Source organism: Temnothorax longispinosus, chromosome 9, assembly GCF_030848805.1.
Source record: "Temnothorax longispinosus isolate EJ_2023e chromosome 9, Tlon_JGU_v1, whole genome shotgun sequence".
NCBI classification, from domain to species: Eukaryota; Metazoa; Arthropoda; class Insecta; order Hymenoptera; family Formicidae; genus Temnothorax; species Temnothorax longispinosus.
This window is the reverse complement of record NC_092366.1, coordinates 5,693,639-5,715,526: the sequence shown is the minus strand read 5'-3', so window position 1 is coordinate 5,715,526 and position 21,888 is coordinate 5,693,639. Positions and strand designations below refer to the sequence as shown.

The 21,888-nt window shown below is 45.9% G+C and overlaps 1 protein-coding gene across 1 annotated transcript in view; it reads left to right on the top strand.

Moving 5' to 3' along the window:
- Window positions 1-221: 221 nt before the first annotated feature.
- The window catches only part of Su(tpl) (Suppressor of Triplolethal), a 79,625-nt gene continuing 57,958 nt past the window's right edge, over window positions 222-21,888 (top strand). Inside the window, exon 1 of the mRNA XM_071787434.1 lies at window positions 222-1,349. Within this exon, the coding sequence (XP_071643535.1) occupies window positions 1,206-1,349 (144 nt within the window). The 5' untranslated portion in view covers window positions 222-1,205. The remainder of the gene's footprint in view (window positions 1,350-21,888) is intronic.

The window sequence follows — 21,888 nt, the reverse complement described above, 5'->3', positions numbered from 1 at the left end:
CAGCACTCACTGTGCGACGAAGTAATTAAACAAACGTTATCGGGTGTTTGTGCGAGGGGGAATATTCCGCGGCGAGAAACACGAGAAATCCCGCGCCGGATTCTCTCGTGCAAACGCGCCGTTACGACGACGGTGAGCGCCGCGAGGTCGGCGAGGAGAGCTAGGTCGGCGGCGCGCCGACAGGTGGCGGCGCCGGTACGCGTCGCGGGACGGGAAAAGCCGGCGGGCAGGGGCAGTCGATCGTTGGCCGTCACCGCGCGAGGACGGCGAGGTCGTCCTTGGTCCCGACTGTCGGCGTTATCCGGTTGCGCGCGACGCGATTGGTCGACGGCTCTTCCGTTCAAGCCCCGCCTACCAGGTGGCCGTTCGAAAGTGTGTAGTCGTGTTTCCTTGCGCCGAAACGACGGGCGCTGCTCACCTCACCATCCAACCGGACCTACGACGAGGTTCGATCATCGCCGAAGGAAAAATTCCAAGATGAGTCGTGTCGTGTCGTCGCGGTAATATGCGACGGTTGAAAGGGAGCCGTCGCCGAGCAGGTGGGAAATCGCGAGCGGGCACGGGGGTGGTTCGACGTTAACGTCCACGTCCACGGGGTGCTGCGGTATATCGGGTCTGGGTGGGGGGGAGGGGAAACCTCAGCTCCGATCGCGGTTATAGTGTGTCGACAAGTCGTGAGAGAGAAGGAGAGATAAAGATCGCGAGAACATACGGCAACTGTGCGGGAGAGGCGGCGGCGGCGGCGACGGAAGAGGCCGGCGAGAAGGAAAAACACGTTTCGCGAGGGAACGTCTCGTCGCGCGTCGAGGAGTTCCGGCTGAGAAGATATCTCGTGCGTCGGTGTCGTCCGCGGCGGTTGGTTCCGTGCGCCGTACGGCGCGAACTTCGCGCCGCGCGAAAACTCGAGGAAAAAAAAAGGGAGGCTGGAGCAGAAACGCGCGAGTGCCGAGAGAGAGATAGAGTGAGAAGAGAGAAAGAGGAGCGCGTTGTCGTCGCGCGCTGCTTTTCACGGCGTTGGCCGAGCGGCGCGGCGCGGCGGGGCGGCCAGAGGCCAGACGAGCGGAGGACGTCAGCTGTGTGCGCGCTGCGCCAGAGGCAACCCAGGGGGACGGACGTGAGGAGACGTGCGCGCGCGCGGGTAGGTAGGAGCGAGACGGGCGCGGGCGAACGAGCGGGACGGTGCGAGAGAGGCCGCACACGGCGAAATGGGAGACGAAGAAATGGCGCTGGTGCCAGATGTCCAGTATGGTTTGTCGTCGCACGGCAATTTCGACGAGCGCAAGTCCCTGATATTCGTCAAGCTCACCGACTCGTCGCAACGTGCCATCAACGAGTACCTCAGGATTAAGGTGAGTGCCTCATCCGCTGTCTTGTCGGCGCTTTCTTACGTTTTTCCGGGAGGCTAGGATCGTCGCGCTCGCACTCGCCCGCGCGCGCGCGTGCGCGAGCTCGTCGCGGCATGCGTGCGTGCGTGCGGGTGTATATAATGCGTGTATATGTGTGTACGTGCGGTCAGGCGTACCGACACCGACACCGAACACCGCGAGGAACGGTGGCGTGTAACGTGCGAGCGGGCGCGCGCGCGTGGCTGTGTACGTGTGTCGTAATATCGTGCCAAGGAAAGAGAATAAGAGAGTCGGCGAGACACCCGGATCGTCGGCTCGCTTCGCTCGCCATATTTCGTGCGAAATTTCGTCGCGACGACGCGACGTCTTCCCGTCGCCGACGCCTGAGAGATCTTGGACGGGCACGGTCCCCTTTCCCCTCTCTCTAATTGCTACTCTATACTCCCTCCTCTCTCATCTCTCTCATCTCTGTCTCTTCTCGCGCAATCCGTTCTCCTCGAAGATCACATCACGTTCGAGAGAGGGCCACTTGATTCTTTGCCGAACAGCTGCTCTCTCCCTCTTCTCTGCTTTTCTCCTTTTCTTTCTCTCCCCTTTTTCGTCCGCCTCCGAGAGAACTTTTCTCGAAGGCCGAGAAACTCGAAAATTCGACACGCTCCCCCTCCGTCTCGGTATGCGGTCTCCTTTTTTGCGGCTTTCGAGTTCGCAGCGGCGGCGGCGGCGCGGCGAGTCTCGCGAGCGAGCGAGCGAGTCGCGCGATGTCGACACGTCTGCTGCTTTGACAACGGTCAATTACGTAATACGCGAGAGCGCGAGAACGGGCCGAGCCGAAGTCGAAAAATCACCCCGACGACGCACGGTATATACGTTAACGCGATCGGAACGCGTTTCCGGAATTCCGCGCGTTTCGAGAACCCGAGAGAGCCCTTCCCAGAGGCGGAGAGTCCGTCCCGACGTTGATCGCGAGGATCTCGAGGATCCTCCGCGGGAATGCGAAAACAGATGAATCATCTCGTCGCGTCCCGTGTCACGTCCCGTCATGTCGCGTCACAGATGGCAAAGATTTCTGCAGGCTAATTCCCGGACGCGCTCGTCCGCGAATTTTCCTACCCTTCCCTTGTTCTTTTTTTTTTTTTTTTAAACTTCGTAACTCTCGATGACTGTTAAATACCGACGTGTCGGCGATTCATCGGGCGGGCCGACCGGATCATCCGGGGGTCGGGTCGTAAAAAAGTTTTAACGGAGGTTTCTCTCTCCCTGTCCGTCTTTCTCTCTTTCTCCCTTTTGCCCTTTATATTTTTACGGCCTGCCCGGCGCTTTTCTGGCCGCGCGCGCTTTAAACCGAGGGAATATATACGTGGTCTAAGGAGCATGAAGCGTTATAAAGCGGTTGCGAATTCTTACATCAGCTGATTCTAACCTCCCGGACGAGATTCGAAAGTAGAGGAGAGGCACGGTGGGGCGTGCCTTCGTCAAAATATCGCCGTTGAGCGTGCGAGTGGCGGCCTTTATCCCCGCGACCGCGAGATAGCGAGAAATTTTGTATGCAGCCGCGTTTGCGTGCCTCGCCGTGCCACGGTACTGTCGATATCTCGTCTCTTTTTGTTTTACCTTTATTACGTGACTTGTAATTCGCCTCTCGGACTCGAATTGTGCTTTTATACGTCGCGCCGACGTGCCGTAAAACAGCCGGAAAACGACCTCGATAAAACAAATTTCGGTGTTTTCGAACCTGTCGTTCGGCTCGCGCTTAGCGCCAGAGGGAGAGAGATGAGAGATCGACTTTTATTTAATTATCGCGATGATTACTTATTTACGCGCCGATCACGGAAAGTTCCGTCGAGAAGAGGTTTTCGAAGTTTTAGAGAAGTCACATATTTACTTGAATCTCACTTAAGTAAATGAGATTGTAATGTCTCCCCACCAGTACCTATCGTTTCGGATCATTGAATCAGAGATTACTTCGATAAATTATTGATAACAAATGGCGTCATCTCGTAAGAGATAGCGAAGTGATTTTAACATTCCATCGGGATCTATTTAGCTTAATTTATACAAAATATCTATGAAAAAATAAACAAGAACTTGAAGCCATCTAATGTCGAAATAGATAATTCTATTTTTCGACGACAATGATAATTATCTGCTTAAAGTACAGCGAAAATAAATTATTCTGTCCTGACGTAATTAATAAATCAAACGTGATGAACACGCGAAGAAGCATCTTCCGACGAATCGAAATTTTTCCGGCTCGACAGTCTGTCTACCAGTGGCCAAACATTTAAATCCTAACGATTCTAGTTCTTATGGAGCACCTAAGAGGGTAACAAACGAGAGAGACAGGGAGAAAAACGAAGGACAGAGGTCGTTTTAAAAAGCGCAGCGAGGTTCGAATCCCTTGGGCTCCGGCAAGGGCCCGGCCGGTCCGGCTTGCTTGCTGTGTCGGCTGCATCCCGTAAGAAAAGGGGCGTTCCCCTTTGAAAAGTACAGCTGTTCCTCGAAACTCGAATAACCCGAACCTGAATCCGGGGCTGTATAACGATCGCTTGTATGTTTTGTAAGCAGAGAGAAAATCCATCTCTCTCTTCATATTACTTTCTTTTATTACCCACCTTGTTCACCAAAGGCTAAACGGAATGGCACAAATTGTTATTCAAATCGAGAAAGATAGAATATTAAATATTCGAATGACTGATTTAATCGTCAACTGTATGAATCTCTCCGTCTGACATTTATTTATTCAATTTATCTGTTTACAGAGGATTTTCCGTAGAAAATCCTCTTTAAATAGATAAATTTCTACGGAACACATATCTAACTCTCTAAAGTTTAATATTTAAATTTTCTTTTGAGATAATCTTGTAGTCTACAAAACATTTTATGGTTTGAGAATTTTACGGACAGTTTCTTGGCATTTTTATCCTTAGAAAAAGGTTCTTTTTAGGGAAAACATAGTGTTTATTATCCGCTGCTATTAATCATGGTTTGGAAATACTAGTTTCGAAAAAGTTATTTCTAATGAAAAGAATAGCTGGGTTTTTTATGGTCCATTGTAACGATTTCTTTGTCTCGTCTTCAGTGCACATTTTCTTTTTTTCTTCTTTTCTTTATAACTCTCTCTTCTCTTTCTTTCGACTCGAATTTGCGTCTTGTTAGAAGTAGCTCTTAAGTAAACATTTCCAAACCATGTTTAATAGCAGCTGAAAATGATATGGAACTTTACTAAAAATCTCGCACACCATAAAATTTTCCTGATTGTTCCCTTTCTCTCCGTTTGCCTGCGTTCTTTTATAATTAAACGATTTTCATAACAACCACGTTACGTCGTGCCAACGTGTTATCACCGTCCACCGCGCGTGACAAAAATGGCGAAACTTTATAGGCAAGGCTGGAATCATCGCGTTCGATCGTAAATAATAGTCGAGTTATCGCAAGATTTTAAGCCTTAAATGTAAATTTGAACAACACCCAAATTTATTACGAAAATAAATCGCGATTTAAATATTCGCGCGCGCCAAAATTATTCGGGAATTCCAATCCCCGATTCTCTCTCTCTCTCTCTCTCTCTCTCTCTTTCTCTCTGTCGTGCGCGCGCGCACAAAAATAACTCAACACTGCCGGGAGACATAGAACACGGCGAATGGAAAGTCGAGTGATATTAACGCGCGAGATGCATTCCTCGCGGCACAAGGTACACATCGGCATCGTTAAAGTAGCCTCGGTAGAAAGAAAAGAAAAAAAGAAGAGTGTCTCACCTCGTAATCGCGCTATTAAATTGGCGACTTACATGCGCCAAATGCCTCCAATTTACGCTTGGTATAGAATAAATTATGCGAGGTGAAAGTGAATGCCGACTACGCGAAGTCGTACGGGGAGGTTTTGGACGAGGGAGGGAGAGGCACGCTTCAAAAAGCAAAGCCGATCGTTGAAAACCTTGAAAGTGTCCAACTGATCTCGTAATACCCACTGATTAGGATTTGCTCGCTGTATAATATATAAAATTGTTGTAAAAACAGGTGGTTGCGTGTCGTAAATATTTTTTCGTCGACGGATTCACGTAACGAAAAGACGAGGCGTGCCGGTGTAAATCATCACGTTTATTTCGATGGTTCTTTTCTGTGAAACGCACAAAATAACAAATAAATATCCACAGTCTATCTCGAATTACAAAACGTCTCTCTCGCATTTAAATAAATTAAAAACTTGAGAAAAGATTTTTCCCCCCAAGAGAACTGCCTGTATATTTATCGCCAATCTAGATATAAATAATATTGTCATTAAATTGTGTATTATTTCTCTCTATAATTAATATTAATAAAATTAATATTAACAATAAATATCGATTATTTTTCACGTTTATTTATGTCGACTTTCCCAGAACGCGGCACTAATCTGTGTTTAATTTCTGGCCCGTCGGCAATTTATTCGATCAAAAGCTGCTGAATGCAGCGAAAAAGCTTTTGCGATTATATATCTGATGAGTGAGTTTCATCGTGGTCGTATTGTTTTACGATTGGTAGACAGCTCGACTTTTATCTTTCGATAATAACGCGCTCAAATTACGCACGCGCTAATACAATCATTTCGTCGTAACACAAGGTGTGCCACGCAAAAACGCGTTCCGTGACGTTTGCATCTTCACTTTTTCAAGACTATATGCATATCGACCGCCTAATGAATCGACAAGGAAAAGGCTTCAATGAGGCTTCGGACCGCGTAATTCATTCACGCGTCAATTAGCGGTGATGATTAACTCCAACTACAATGTGCGATAGTGTCACGCAAATGCGATTGTGTAGGATATGCACCTTTCCGGGCGGAAACGCACGTACGCACCGCTGACGGCGTCTAACAACATATTTTAATGACAACAAGATACGTTACGAACATTAGCTATCGTCGGACGCGCGCGAGTTGAGAATTAATTATGCGAGGAGAAAAGAATATTTGCTCGCGATCTTACGTAAGCGAAATTATTCTTCTCGGCGATACTGCAGATAATATCGTATTAGATAATAAGCAAAATAACGATATCTTTTTTACTCGGCTAGATTTATCTCGATCTCGATCGCGACGCGAGTACCATTTACGAGAAAAAGTACGTGCGGTTTCTGGCTAATTCTCTAACGGTTTAACGATCTCGATGTAACGTTATCCGATACACCTCCCGGAAATCGTTGCCGATCGAGAGCGTGGTTCGCGCTTTCGACCCGGAGCGATCGGATATACCCGGAGTATCCTTTTCACCGGCGACGAATTTCAATGAGAATGGTGAAATCGGATGGCCGTTTCGCCGTCACGAGAGCGAAATTCATGGCGGCTCGAAGCGATTATATCGGATGATGCGAGAATGATCCGCGACGATCGACGATGAGCCCGCCTCATATAAAACCGCCGCGCCGCCCGGTACGAGCGTGAATTGATTTGTAGAGTTTCCCGGAGAAGCGTTCATTACGAATTCATGTATATCGAGCATAGACTTCGCCGGGAGTCATGGCAACGCGGAATTATCCCGGCAACATTACGGCACTAGGTTTACGCGTAAACCCCGTCGTAGCATTGTGTCAGTCCGAGACTTCGAGACGATAAAACTGCGTAAAAGCATCGTAAAAAGATGCAACCGTTACGACAATGGCTCGTACGGACTTAAGGATGCAGTTCGCAGCGAACTTTACCGAAGAAAAATCTTCTTAACTTTTGGCTCCCTCGCGGAACATAAAGCTTCTCTCGCAAATACAAAAGCGAAGGTTTATCCCTTATTCCCTTTCGACGGAATGACTAATGGATGGCGACTAAGAAAATTGATGACTAACCAGTCTTTCAGAATTAGTCACGTTTCGACCGTTATTTACTTCAAATTTGGAGACGTTTGCCTCGACCTTAGCTTGTAACGACGTTGAACTCACGATATTACGTTAGATAATGCGAATTACGTGGAATTAAATAGAAATTATTCCTTATCGTCATATTTCTCGCGATTACATCAGTTGGAATTACTGAAGTTCGGAATTTCCCACGGCGGTGATTAGAGCGATAATCCTTCCCGACAAGAGGCTCTCGTACTAATCACCGTGCGCTTCTTTGCGTCTAGCCGAAGAATTTTCTCGCATGATTCACGGGGCAGGAGAGTTCGGGATAGACTTTCACGGTTGTGACTGTCTTCTTCACCCCTGTGTTATCCCGTCATTAATGTCATTATATATCCGACTCTTCGACTTCTTCCATGCGCCCACCCCATCATTCTTACCGCCTCTTCCGCTTTTCCTTTTCATTCGCGCTGTACACGACGCAATATACGAAAGCGCCGCAATGATTCCAGGCTAATAATTACCGTGCACGCTCAGATGGGCTCCGCGACTCTCAACGATCCACGGATATGACACATAAAAGCGGCCGATCGTGCCCCTGTATGTTTCACCCTCGCGTCGTCCGTCAATCCCTTTCATCATCGAGTGCGTACTGCACGCGCTTTGTATAAGCACGTATAATCTCGCCGCAACATATTTCAAGTGAAATCCGAGGTCCGCTCCACGAATTACGCGACTTCGCCAAGACGAGATTACAGGTTCGCGCGGAGAGATTCCATCAGTATTCGAGAAAAAGAGACGTTGAGAGTTCTCGAATTCCGCGGATACTGAAAATTATTATTTATTTGAAGAGAATACTCCATAAAGGGAACATTACAATTTAAAATGCAAGTTGTTACCTTTTATAGATGCAATAAAAATATTGAAGTAGAGGGTTCTATTCAAATTGTTTTAAAGTGTAGGATTTCAGAGAGAAAGATTCACTTCTTTAGACGAGATAAATCTTTGGCGGTTTCCTCTCTTCTTTTTTATCCTGCTCTCCATTGCTTCATCTCTTGTACACGCGTCGGTTCATCTGTTGAGGATTGATGAGAAAATAATGCAATTGAAACTCCATCGACCCACTGCCTCCGCGCGAGCGTGTAAAAATGATTTGCGCCCGAGAATTTCCTTCGAGCTCGCTTTGATGTGAGGTCAGCGAAGATTACTATCCAACATTCGCATCTATTACGAAATTGGTATTATACGAATATTTACAGACGATGGTCTGGCGCTCGGATTTTACGCTCGATCTATTGTTAGCGTCTCATCTGGATCGAGAGGATGGCAGTCTCTCGACGAATTTGCGCGATCGTAAAATCGCATCCCGGGCGATCTTTAACTTACGCGCGAGTGTAGGCGTACCGTCGAAGAGGGAGATCGGCGCGCCGGATCGGATAGAACGGATTGGAAAAGGTTAATATCGTACGATAGAAAACGCGACGCGCGCGCGAATGCCGGAGTTGGTTGCCGGCCGCGAGTTCCACGGCGAGGTCTCGGGGATTGCGATAAAAAGATCGGTGAAGGGAGAGTGATGTGATTCTTGTGTCGGTGTGCGCGGTGTTCCGCGCGGTTATCTAGCGGGCAAAGGCTTTCTCCGAGGAAGGCCTTTGAGAGACGTCCTTTCTCTCTAAGGACGTTCGGGGGATGCTGGAAGAGTTCGTCTCAAGGCCGTTGCTCTTGTACAAGAAACTAATGTTACGCGCTCGTCTTTTTTTCTTCGAACTGCTAAATCGAATCGCGCCGCTGTTTCCGAGCTTTTACGGGATAATCGCGAGTATTAATCTACGTATTAATGTGAGTTATCTAATGAGAAAATCATTTCGGTTTAATCTGGCCGCGACGCGGCTGATCGTTATTGAAATCCCCCGAGCCTAGTGCCGGATGTTGCTATATAATTACCGCAGGAAGTCTTTCTGCCGCTGATATTTAAGCAGTAAAAACGATATCGCCGAGATTAACGCTCGGGTAAATAAATATACCATTACGTGTACGCTTTAATATAAAATAATATAAATCGCTCTTACATATTTTATCTTACATCTGCATTCTTTATACATGTATATATTTCTCGATATATTTTTAATACATCTTACTCGCGTTGTAAATGCTAATAATGCAAGAGAAAAAAGATTATTAGAAAGAAAGCTCTGTTGAATATTGAACAAAAGTGTAACACAATATCGCCGTTCGATTATATACTCTTCTAATTACCGATAATTACGTACCCGCCCTAACTAGCACAGGCGATTGTCGCGAAAGTTTTTATATTACGTCGCCGCGCACAAAGCAGACAACGCGGGATTAAAAAAAGGGACTCTCGGCTAATCGTTCACGGGGATTTTCTGGCGTTTTACCATAATACCGTGGGGCTTTCCCCACGTTGGAGCGCGTGCACGCGCGCCATGAAAAATTCTCGCCTCTTCACCTCCGCGGCTCGTTTCATCGAGGTAATTTACGTTGTCCGATCCCCCCCCCCTCCTCCCCCTATATGCTCGCAATTAAAATGTCCTTCCAAAGGGGTTTATTTTATATTTTGAAACGTTTCAACGAGCCGCGATGAAAGACAGCGCGATGCAATGTAGTTACGCGCGGCGTGGTTATACGAGCAGAAAATATCTCTCTCACGGAAATGCTTTCCGGGACAAAGAAAACTCGGCTTGTTAGATCCTTATGTAAATGTACGTTTCTAAATAAGATGTGATCTTTCTCAAACGCTCGTTTGTCAAATTTACCGCGCAAACTTTTATTACGCACATTGTTGCCTAAAATTAGTACAAATAATAAATGCAGGCGGCGACACACAACGGTGGCGAGGGATCGTAGGAATTAATCATGAAAGTATTCCGGCAGGCGGGTACACCTAGCGCGCGCGATCTGACGCGGAACATAACACAGAGCTGTGCTATTGATACGCGCTTCCGGCTTTCATTAAAAACAGGTCGAACGCTCACTCTGAGAAATTTCTTTAGGATGATTTGCTCGTTACGCACGTGGCTACGTCGAGAGAAAAGTTCATTGCCGGATTCACTGCGATTTCATACTCGCCACTTTTGCGCACGGTCTTATCGCGCAGTCTCCATCTAAAAATGCAACCATTACGTCTGTAGCGCGATAAGAGCGGTGCGTATCGAATCTTCAGATCGTACATGTTCTTTTGTATATTATTCTCATTTTTTTAAATCTTGTATTAAAATAATTAAGACTAAATTTTTATTGTTTAAAAATTTTCTTTGTTAGCTATTAAATTGCCAGTCTAATTTAATTTTTTTTATGTATCTGATAAAAGAATGTAAAATACACAATTGTGTAACGCCCCGCGCCCGTGGTATCGTAATATCTATCAAAGTATTTGATAGTCGATATTAATAATATATCGCCCGATATGCACAACACAAGAACATGATAATTATTTATCGTGCCATTGGACCTTTTTTTGATATCATGTGTTACCATGTTTTTTTTTTTTTGTTCGACATTATCTTCCCGATAAGATCAGATAATGCGGCGAGCACAGGAAAAAAATTAATATCTAATGCTATATTAAGCATTCTACATTCGATAGATAAGCCGCTTCCGTAGAAATCCTCTTGATTTATTCAAGATTTATTTAACTAATAGTATATGTCACTTCTAAATTAATTTAACTTACAATTAGCTGTAGAACATCTTGAATATTTAAAGTCATTAATATGAATATTTATAATCCTAATAGAAATAAAAATATGTTAGGTGATAGCGTACTCAGGACTGTACATAGTGGTAAGAAAAAAATATACGTTTACATTCTCATCACATTCCGGACGATTTCTGAACTTTCTCTTTCTTTCTTTTCTTTAATAATTAAATACGGTCTCAGATTTTTCCAAGGGAGACATTTGTTCGGTTTGTATAGGATACTTAAATAGTACCTTAAAGGTTATTATGGTGTTTGAGGCGTCTTTTTTGTTGGCCGATCGTCGACATGGTGCATTTGTAAAATGACCATTTCTATGAGCTTGAGTAAGAGTTAACTCAGTAGTTCTGTGTAAAAGATTGCTTAATTTATACCGTGTTAATCGTGAGGAACGCATTCACGATATGGAAATGCGGATTCATTGTTCGATTGTGTCTTGAATTCCATCATTGACTCGCGAGAACAACCGAGTTTGCCGGAGGTGCGGGAATTCAAATTTCTAGAATAACACGACGCTCCTACGCTCGCCGCGTTATCTCTCTTTTCGAACTGTTTATAACAGCTGTGGTGCTAAATATTTTTTTTTTCTCGCGTACCCACGTACTCGTCACCATTCGGAAACGCGCCACGGGAAACAATCGACGCCGGTCTTGCGATCGTCGTCAAATTAATTTCATCCTTGATACCGCCATCAAATTAAGTCGCAACCGATTGTAATGTATTCGACGGGCGCAATCGCGATTTTATCTCGGTATATAAAGCTGCTGTGAACGCTCGAAACGAGTATTCGTCTTTTGCAATATGTGGCTCGCCGATGAAGGAAAGTCGGTGATAAAAAAATTAATTAAAATACTCGACCGCAGAAAGATTATATTAAGCTGCACGTAACCTTGATTCTTGACTACCTTGAAAGGTAGTTTTTGCCAACGGTCTGTCATCTAATAAATAGCTCGAATATTGGCGCAAACATTTTTCTAGCAAAATGACAACTGTCAATTTAAACCTTTCAATGCCGAGGTATTCGTACAATTTCGTCGAAATTATCCGATCCTAACCTCCTGACCTCGATTCCTCCGGTCTCTCCGATGGCACGAAACGGCTCCGACGGCCTCAAGCCCGCGGCATCGCGTGTCTCGCAGAATGCGCAGTTTAGACGATCGCCGTAACGTTAATGAATTCGTGATGGTGGACGGCAGCGACAATGATGAATGCGGCGACGCGTGCGGCCGCGCGAGATCCTAATCTGCATCTTCTCGGCTGTACACGTAGGAGGATACCTAAAGGTTAATAATGCGTCCGCGGGGATCTCGGGATTTTTTGCGAGCAACAAATTTTACGCTCGACGAGATTCCAGAATTTCACCTCGCGACAGGACCTTCCGCTAATTCACGGTACATAAATCGTGTGTGCGTGGAAACTGGCGAACAGGACGATTAGGAAGAAAGATGGTCGAACCCCTGCCTCGAACAAACGTGCTCGATCAGCTGATCCGCGCGGCAAGATAGTCGCCGTGTACAAGATCACGAGTGGCTGAATAAACAGTCCGTAGATCGAATCTGGGAACGTCGACGATCTTAAGAACTTTCCTTTCAAAATTATCTTTTTTGCGAAAGCGGAGATTTCTGATATCGTGGAGTTCCACTGCTTCGAATATATTTTTGATTTATCTATTTTGTTTTTTTACAAAAAAGCGAATCTCCGTGTTGGAAACTTGACCGACTCTTGTTACAAAGCTCAAGTTAAACGCGGGATTGTCATCGGTGTCGAGCTGAAGGGCGAACTTAACGAATTTCAGGACCCCGCGTCTCCGTTGTAACAAAAAATTGCGCCGTTTCTCGTTGTCTCTCCGTCTGATTTACGGTCCTTTCACTCTGCTCTCCTGATCGCGATCGCCCGTGCGTGCACGCACGCACGCACACTAAGCCGCGGTGGCGCGACGCGTGTTTAAATCGTGTTGGTGTTACGTACCCGGCGCCGTCGTCGTACGGCGGTTGTGAAACGCCACCGTGGCGTGACGAATTATAAGGTGCCGGTTGCGAGGTGACATTTCTATCCGCCTACAAGTTTCTGGCGCGAGCGCTCGGTTTCGATACAATTCGCGTCATCGATCGGTACAATGCGGCCGAGCGTCGCATAATTCGTGCAGAAATGGAGCCTATCCATTTTTCTTCGGATATCGCGGAAAACAAGCAGTTAAAACACTCTTTTTCCATGCCGGTTAAAAGCACGAACACTTAATAATAAAAATGCAAAAAAAATTATATTATTATTTTAGATTATACAGCTATCTATTATTTATCACCTCTCATCATTATCCTTTATATTGAATTCCCTCGAATTTTAATATCCTTAATTTCTCTTTGTGAAAGATTCATTTACAAGACATGTAGAACACGATTTTACGTCTATTTACCGTAAAGCGAACATTTTTCGAATATCTACCACCTTCAAGAGCATTCTTTTGGACCTTTATTCGTATACGAGGCTTTCATTGTCTCTTAGCTTGTTCTGAGATTTAACCAGCGTCGTGCAGCCTCTAACTTTTATCCCGCGCCGCGGCGTGATTTGGCTTTGTAAGAAGACCGTATCGTTCTCATTCACCCAGGCCGCGTACGGTTACCCGACGCGAGAGGGATAGCGTGCATCCGGCGCCGCGTATTTTCCCCCGTCCCCGTTCCCGTCTCTTCCCCGACGGCGTGTAAACACGATTTGCATGTGCGACTCTCGCGATGAATAACGGCGGCCGTACCGTGCGTGCGAGAGGAGGAGGAGGAGGAGGAGGAGTTTCTTTCCTGCATCAAACTACCGCTGCCGACCGTCACCGACGAAGCTCTCTGTCAATATCGACGTAGCTTCCGGGCCGTAACCGCGCGCGCCGCGCGATTCCATTCCAAGTCCTCGAGTCACTTGACAATATGTCCGGTTAATATCAGGAGCAACTCGTCTCGACTGTCTCTCGCGCCGATCTGTAGAAACTACCAAGTCTCCGAAACCGTCGAGAGTTTCTGCGAATCGATAACGCGTTCTCTCTCTCCTGTCTCGTCCGTTGTTATTCTCATTAAAAATTTCGATGAATTTTTGCTACTAAATTAATACATAGGATAATTTTAAAAAATGTGTAATTTTGCATAAGTATTTCAATGCGATTTTGTTACTCCTGAAACTCCTGATCAATGAATTAACGTACAGATTCGCAAAAAAGTGGATCTACGAGACAGGCTCTCGACCGTCTGGAAAGTTTAGTAAAATCGGGGGCACGCGCGGGACACCGCGCGTTTGCATGCGAAATAAAAGAAATTATTTCGTTTCGAGGCGAAACTAGTTTCGTAATGTGAGTTGACGGTGAATTAATTAGGTCGTTCGATGTTCGATCGCGACGTGCGAATTGTCCACCAAGAATATCGCAAATCTGACCGGATAACCGTGTAATGTGCTCAAAATATGATAAACGACGAAAAACAAACCGCAGCTTCGCGGAGTCGGCATCCGACATGCTCGCTTCACGTTCCACAAACGACGACACATCCAGGACGCGTCGAGCTTAACGACATTATCGTTTCATATTCCACGCATCATTACTCGGCCACTATTTAAGTCGTGTTCTCTCTTTCAAAATAAACGTTCGAGAACGAGCAATTATCGCGGACGCGCGGCGTTTCCCGATTCCGTGGCAGCTGGAAAGTACCTGCGGTTACGTACGCCATATAAGCCGCGCGGGATATTTAATCCCAGAACTTCTAAATTAAAATACTTTCGGCCAACAATTCGCGCCGTCCGTCCGTCTGTCCGTCACGCGCGATTAACACTTTGTTGTTTTATTCTCGACTGGAGCACGATTTAGCACAAGCGGTCTCTTCAGTTAAGTGACAGTTTCTCTATATCTATTACAAAATAATATCGTTCCTACGCCCCGAGTTTCCCTAGTCGCGAGAATACGTCTCGTTGCACGAAGATCGAACTCTCGAGGTTGAGGAACCCTCTGCGCGTGACGTTTGTAGAGAGGCTCCGAGTGCGGCGGCACCCCATGTGAATCGTCGGGTTCAATGCGACATAATATACGCCCCTATGGGGCAGGTGGTACTCGGCGCGGCACAAACGCGAGTATACAGATGCGCAGGTAGACGTCGATGTGACGCGACGACTGACGGTGTGTTGGTGATGCTCGCGAAGGGGCCCTGCGTGTATGGCTTACGATTTAACGGAGGCCTCGACAAGAACTCCCCGCCGAACGATTCGGAATCCTCGACTCGGAAAAACGAGAGACGTCGGTCGGTTCCTCCTCGTTGCAACACCCGGTTCTTCCGTGTCTCGCTCCCTTCCATCCCCCGCCCCCCCCACCCCCTTGTTGTCCATTTGCCTTTAAGAAGGTAACGCACGAATAATGGTTCCCGCTTGTCCGGTCCTTTCCGTATTGCTTCTCCCTCGCTTTTCCCCCGGGAACCCGCACGCGTCCCTCCCACCCACACGCCTTTGTCCTCCGCTCCATTCTCCGCGAGACGCTTTTTCGTCGACTGCGAAAAGAAAAAACGAATAAAATAGGACGTCGCGTCGTCCCGAGCGCGCGGCGGCCAGGGGTCCATTGTATCTCGGGCTAACTGAGTTTGGTCTTGTTGATAATTCGATTGTCGTGGCCGCGCGACTGGTAATTTAAATCCGCCCGCTCGCCAACTGTACGACGGGATTCGCCGTGCAAGTTACAATTGTTAACTATAGCGAATTACGTCGCATTGTGTGTCCCTCGGAGATATTCGCGGGGAAACGATCGCGTAAAGTACGCGCGAATTACACGATTTATTTATCGTATCGCGCCGCGTACAAGCGATAAATCCATTTTATCTCTTGCTTTGCCCACGCTTTTCGCGATGATTTAAAGCAGCAAAAAATTCAATGCAAGCCTTTTTATAAAGAACCTTAAAATTACTCTCTATTTGCTCTGTCAGCATCCTATTTTCAATTCTATTTTTAATTGTGATATAAGTAATAGAATCTATGATTAACAAAAAATACAATTTAATAAAAATATAGGTAATTCGTAATATTAACTACATTTTGACATCTTATTAAACCTTACACTATTAAGTTAAATCGAATGGGAATAAACTAAAATTTATGAACTTTAATTAGTGTACCAGGGTGGAAAAATGATTTGTTTTGCATAAATCAAAGGAAGAATTCGTAAATACATTTAGTTTTGATATCGAGAAAGCCTTAAAGAAAGAGACGAGCTTCGTTAGTTTCTGTCGCGGAGTTGCGTCGTCGTCGGTTTTCAGGATCGATGCTTACTCCGCTGTTTCCCTCTCTTACCCTCTCGTGTTTCTCTCTCTATCCCCGGCGCATCTTACTCTATAGGTACTATTATGTAGCGAGGAACAAATGGGAGACTTTATTGTAGTCGAGCGACAGTGAGAAATAAAAATAAAGTGTACGCGTGAATAAAAATAAAGATAAAAGTTTACGAGGAAAACGCTTCTTTGCGAAGTTTTTTTTTACTAAATAAGACATTAATAACACGTTTTGAATACTGGCTACGATTTTTCCGCAACGTGACGGTGTACGAACTTTCAGCCGTTTGCATTTCCCGCAAGATATTGCGACTTTTACGCGTGAAGCGCGTTAAAATGGATCCTTGTAATCCTTTCGTCAATTCTCGTGGTTTGTTCGATCTCGGCGATTGGTAACGATTGGTAACGATTGACCAAGCAGAGTTCAATTTCTTCTTTTCCTAAAGGTGGTGCGCAAAACCCGTTTGACATTTACAGGCATGCGTAGTCGTCCCGATCTCGGCCTATGGCTGCTCATTGTACGAGGTCGAGCCGACGAGCGACGGTGACGTTTCGACGACGACGCTGTCGTGGAAATATTAATTCTCAACAACGTAACGCATGATTTATTGAGGATGGTACTGACGCAAGACCGTTAATTATGACCGATAGCCTTCACGTGCTTACCATTTTGCCTCGTGTCGTTTGCGTAACCGAGCGCTGTGTGCCGAGGCTTCCGGTATCTTCGCTCAGCGCAATGTCGTTGTATTATATATGACTTTACAGGGGCCATAATTTTCTTAATCTTCGACTACAATAATTAAATTTGAGTAGCGTGGTCGTTTGGAATTCTCTCGTAGCTCTCTTTCATCCTAATTATATTTCATTATATTTTATTACATATCTCGTACGGCGAGTTTCCGAAAAATGATTAACGTGAAAGTGTTCCTCTGCTCCGTATAATGTTCGACGAGTATTGCCTGACGAGTGCCGTCGTAAAATGCGTGTAATTTTTTTCCTGCGGTCCGACAGACGCGCGAGGGAAAATAAATGGCAGATATCGATGATGCAGACAGATCGGGAATAGAAGCTACGAGAAAGTAGCAGCTTGTACGAATGCATTTCGAAAGGCATACCGTTCGAAAGTGACGACAGGCCGTCGGGAGGCCTAGAAACAATGTACGGTGCACGTTCAAACGGGCGACGAGCGAACAAGGCAGTACTGCACGCGCTTATCGCGGCCACACCTAATCGCTCTGATTACGCCGATCGTTGTCTCGCGCCCCGGATCTTTAAAACCCGGTTCGCCATCACCGCCGCGCACCGTCGTCGTTTGTGCACACTGCGCGAAATCCCGTGTAACGCTTATTAACGAGAGTTCATTCGCAGATTAATAATTATCGCGGCCGAGCGAGTCTCTCGATCGCCGGAGTGATCGAAGGAATCTCCGATCTAACGAACGCCTCTTAATCCCGATATGAACGAACGTGTAATGGTTGCGCGATGACGCAACACACGTGGATCAAATTATTATTCGTAAATTCAGTTACTCGCCCAGAAATTCGTTTATATAATACTCGTGTAGCGTGTGCTTCAAAAAGTATTTTATTTTTATCTTTGAAAAATATTTCTTACACGATGGAGCTATTTTTCTGGATCCTGATAGTATTTGAATGGATTGTGATAATGGATATCATCTTTAAAAATTTAAATAGGGTCTTGTTGGCGCCGGGGTTAAGGTCTAGCATCGAGCCGAGACACCCGGATCTACGATCGGTTTGCCAATGTCTACGAAATCGCGGTTTCAAAGTCGATCGTTACGCGCGCGCGAGCGCACACGCGCGTGTATACACGTACACGCGTGCACGTGTTGCCCGCGTGCACCAACCGTACATGCACGTACACGAGGGGAGGTAGAATGAACAGCCTGGAGTTCGCCGCCCGAGAGAAAGTGAACCAGTTGGCGGTGTTGGCGAATTTCTCGTCGTGGCGAAGCGAATAAGCGCACGGTGTGCGCCTTGCCTGCTTGCCTGCCTGCCTACCTGTTGCGAACCGGCAACCGTGCCTCGTCGCACGCCGATTATGCTTGCGCCGAGGCGATTAATTGAGAGCCGACCGGCGAGCGATTTTTGGGGAACCGCCTTCCTTTTCCGCGCCGGCGAGCACCGCGAGCCGGACGCGCCCCGACGTTCTTGTTAAACGCGGAAAGCGAACGTCTGGTTATGGAAGACGGCCGACTGCTAGTCCGCTGATCGTGTACTACTTCTCTTACAATTAGTTCTACTTACCTGCATAAGCGCGAGCTATAGCCTTCCCCAAAACATTCGCGATAGGACAATAGGGCTAAAACACACGTAACAATCTATGCAACATCGTCTCACGGGCCGGTATTTTTTGTCTTTTTTTTTTTAGTACCGGTCCGTGGATTTTTGACGGAATCAGCTGTGATTTAACTGCAATATTCAACGATCGTTTATACGCGACACGTCCCAGGTGTGCCACATTGATATGGCTATAAATAGTTCAACGAGCTAATCAAAGTTCGCGCGGCCACGAATAATAGCTTACGTGTAAATCTCTTATAGCACGTCGCGGTTGCACATAGCTGTGCATTTAATTACTTAATTACTTAGTTTTTTGCTGCGGTGACCGTATGTTATTAATGTTATTATACCAGCCGCGCGCGAATTACAACCAACGTGTGGCGCGTGTCGGCTGGTAGCCGCGGTGGCAGCAGTAGTAGTAGCAACAGCAGCTGGGTTTGTTACGTGCATTCAGGGTTAACGAACCGAAAATGCGCTCCTATTTTCCTGCATCGCGATTGCAAAATGATTGCAAAATATCGCGCCCCAGCGCGCCCGCACTCGCGGTATCTGCCGCCAAAAATTGAATCAGAAATCAAAGTGGAGCACACGCTTTCGCCTTTATTTGCCAAAGTAAATGGTCGAGAAAAGCATGAATAAAGATGCCAAATGCTGGAAATTGAAGCGTACTTTCGTAAGGCGTTCTGCAGCGATCATTACAAAACGCATATAAATGAGAAAAAATGTTTTATTTATAATAATAATAATAATAATTTTATTGAGTATGCAGGAGATGAACAAAAATATAGTATATGATGATAAATACGAGCAGTAATAATTAGGGAATGCCATAACCCGACCGCTTTTATTTACGACGAATAAATTTACGTTTATGTTTATTCATATTATGAAATGCACATATAATACTTCTCCTCTTTCACTAATGCGTTATATTTCTGGCACTTTAGTATTTATTATTCGTGATTTATAATTGCCACGGAATTACAATATTTATATATAAAACCGGATGTAAGAACGGAATTCGTTCGAATGTTGGTTTAGAAAAGCGTTTCTCTCGCTATTCTCAATTTCGATGAAAGCATATTTTTACATGTCTTCGAAATATCGTACATTAGACATTTACGAATATCGAGATGCGATATAAGATACGTGCGCTTGCGCAACCGCGCGAACGCATGACATATCAGTGCGCAACACAGATCTTTTGTTTTTTTATTCGTGCGTCCGATCGCGTGTGAGGCAAAGTTGTTTCTAAACAGAGTCGGCCGGCCGTCTGTTTTTCCTGTTTGAACGAACAACACGCGCCGGAATATCGCCCCGTTTCTCATAATGAAGTTGTTAACGTCATGCCAGTGATGGTTCGCGATTAACTTGTTGTTAGAGAGTAATCAACGTCCCCGTCGAAATCAACGTGAATTATAAGAATTATGGCGATAAACGATTGATAACGCGGCGGCTCGGCGAGTCGGGTAGGGACACGCGCGCGTGCTGCGCGATTATGATAAGGAGGAAATTCCCGCAAACATGCTTTTATCGTGTCAAGCTATGATTAATCGGTAATCGAAATTCGGCTATATTTGCCGGCAGTTAGCGAAATCGATCGTCGCGCGAGATTAACGCGAGACAAACAATTAATCGCGGATAACTCGCAGATCGTATATAGGACTAAGATGTATGGCGGGCTATTGTTAACGCGATGGGCTCAGAAATCCAATTCTGGGTAGAGAGCGGGATAAAGGGTCGCTGCCGCCACCGCCACTGCCGCCGTTGCCGCCGTCGGGGGTGAGAACGCGATGCGTAAGAGACGAGGGGAATCGGGGGTTGTACTCAGGAGTTATTGACCTGCCGACGAGGAGACTCTCTTGTTCGGGAGGAATGGCTGGCAAGAACCTTCCCGAGGTCGTTTGCGTGGCGCACGAGACGCCTCGTTGTCGTCGAAGCAGAACGTTGATCAGCCACATTCGTCCTTTGGTCGATAAAAAGAAGCTAGATACGCTTAATTTTATATTCATTACACTTATGACTTGAATGTTCTGTACATTTCAATGATGTAAACTGTATTAATTACACATTTATGTTTTTCTTATTTTTCCGACGATGTTAAAATGTCAGGATCGCAATTCTTTTGCCTCAGCGATTCGATACGTTCGTCATTTATCGCGTTTCCATAAACGTTCTCATAAATAAATTTGAACGTGGCTATTAAAACCTCTCCCCACAGTTGTCTTTTTGCCTTTTCTGTCTCTCACATTTCCGACCAATGAAGCTAACGACCCGCATCGACAGTGCGGCAATGACGATAAAATTTCACTTTGAAGCGAGGGAGAAAAATACTGAGAAGGAAATACTTTGTCCTATTAACATTACATGACAGTGCACATACTTTGGCGATTCTCGTTAACTCTAGAGTGTCCTTCAAGGGTTCTCTCCCGCTGAGATGTTTTATGTCTTGTCGAACCCCTGCTGAACAGTCCTCTCGTCCTAAAAATATTTTTCCCGACGACTCATTTAAGAGAAACGTTTGCGCGTTGCTTTTTCAATTTCGCTATACTATTCCATTCTATGCATCGACGCATAGAATGGAAATGTGCAGAATGACAATGGCGATTCGATGTACACTTTCGAATAACAGCGAACAGGCGGTTATTAGAATAATTAAAACTGTAATGGATCCCTTTATTGAGTGAAAGCGACCGAGCGGGGCGATGCTTGATTATTTCGTCGCGTTTATGTAACACACCGTGGAAATATAATTGCCCGCCGTATTACGCCGTGGGTACCCCCTGCCTCGCACATACACACACGCATACACATATGGGGGGGGGGGGTAGGGGGATCCGCAACGACACTCCGTTTGTCATGCAAGCGTGACAGAGTGTCGGTCGTAAAATTCTCGCCACGGCGTGACCGTAATGGACTTCTCTCGGCTGTCTAATGCCACCGTCGCTTTTTCCGCGAAGCCACCAAAATGTAACCGCGACACATCGTCGCTTCCTCAATGAGGAATTATCGTCGAATCAGTGAAAGCATATCACTCCGGCGGTCAACCGATACATAAATCTAGAACGTGAGAGAAAGAGAAAGAGAGTGAGAGAGGAAGATTCAAGTACGTTAATAGAGTTCATTTTAGACACGCGATCTTTTCCGCAATTTAAACCATTTTGTACGAATGTAAATGTACGAACCTTCTGCTGTTTCGGGTAAAGATTTCACTTTCAGTCGCTCGCATTAAGTGAGATTAGTTACAAGTGACGTGGCATCCGAGATTACGCGACTTTTCTTTCGCGAGGAAAATCGGGGAAAAGTTCGATTTATACACTGCTATTAGATTATGTTTTACACGCTTAAAGGATTGGAAAGGAAAGTACGTGAAATCACAGGGCGATATTCCTTGCGCGATTGCCGCGGGAAAGAAGGAAATCATTTTTCACCCGC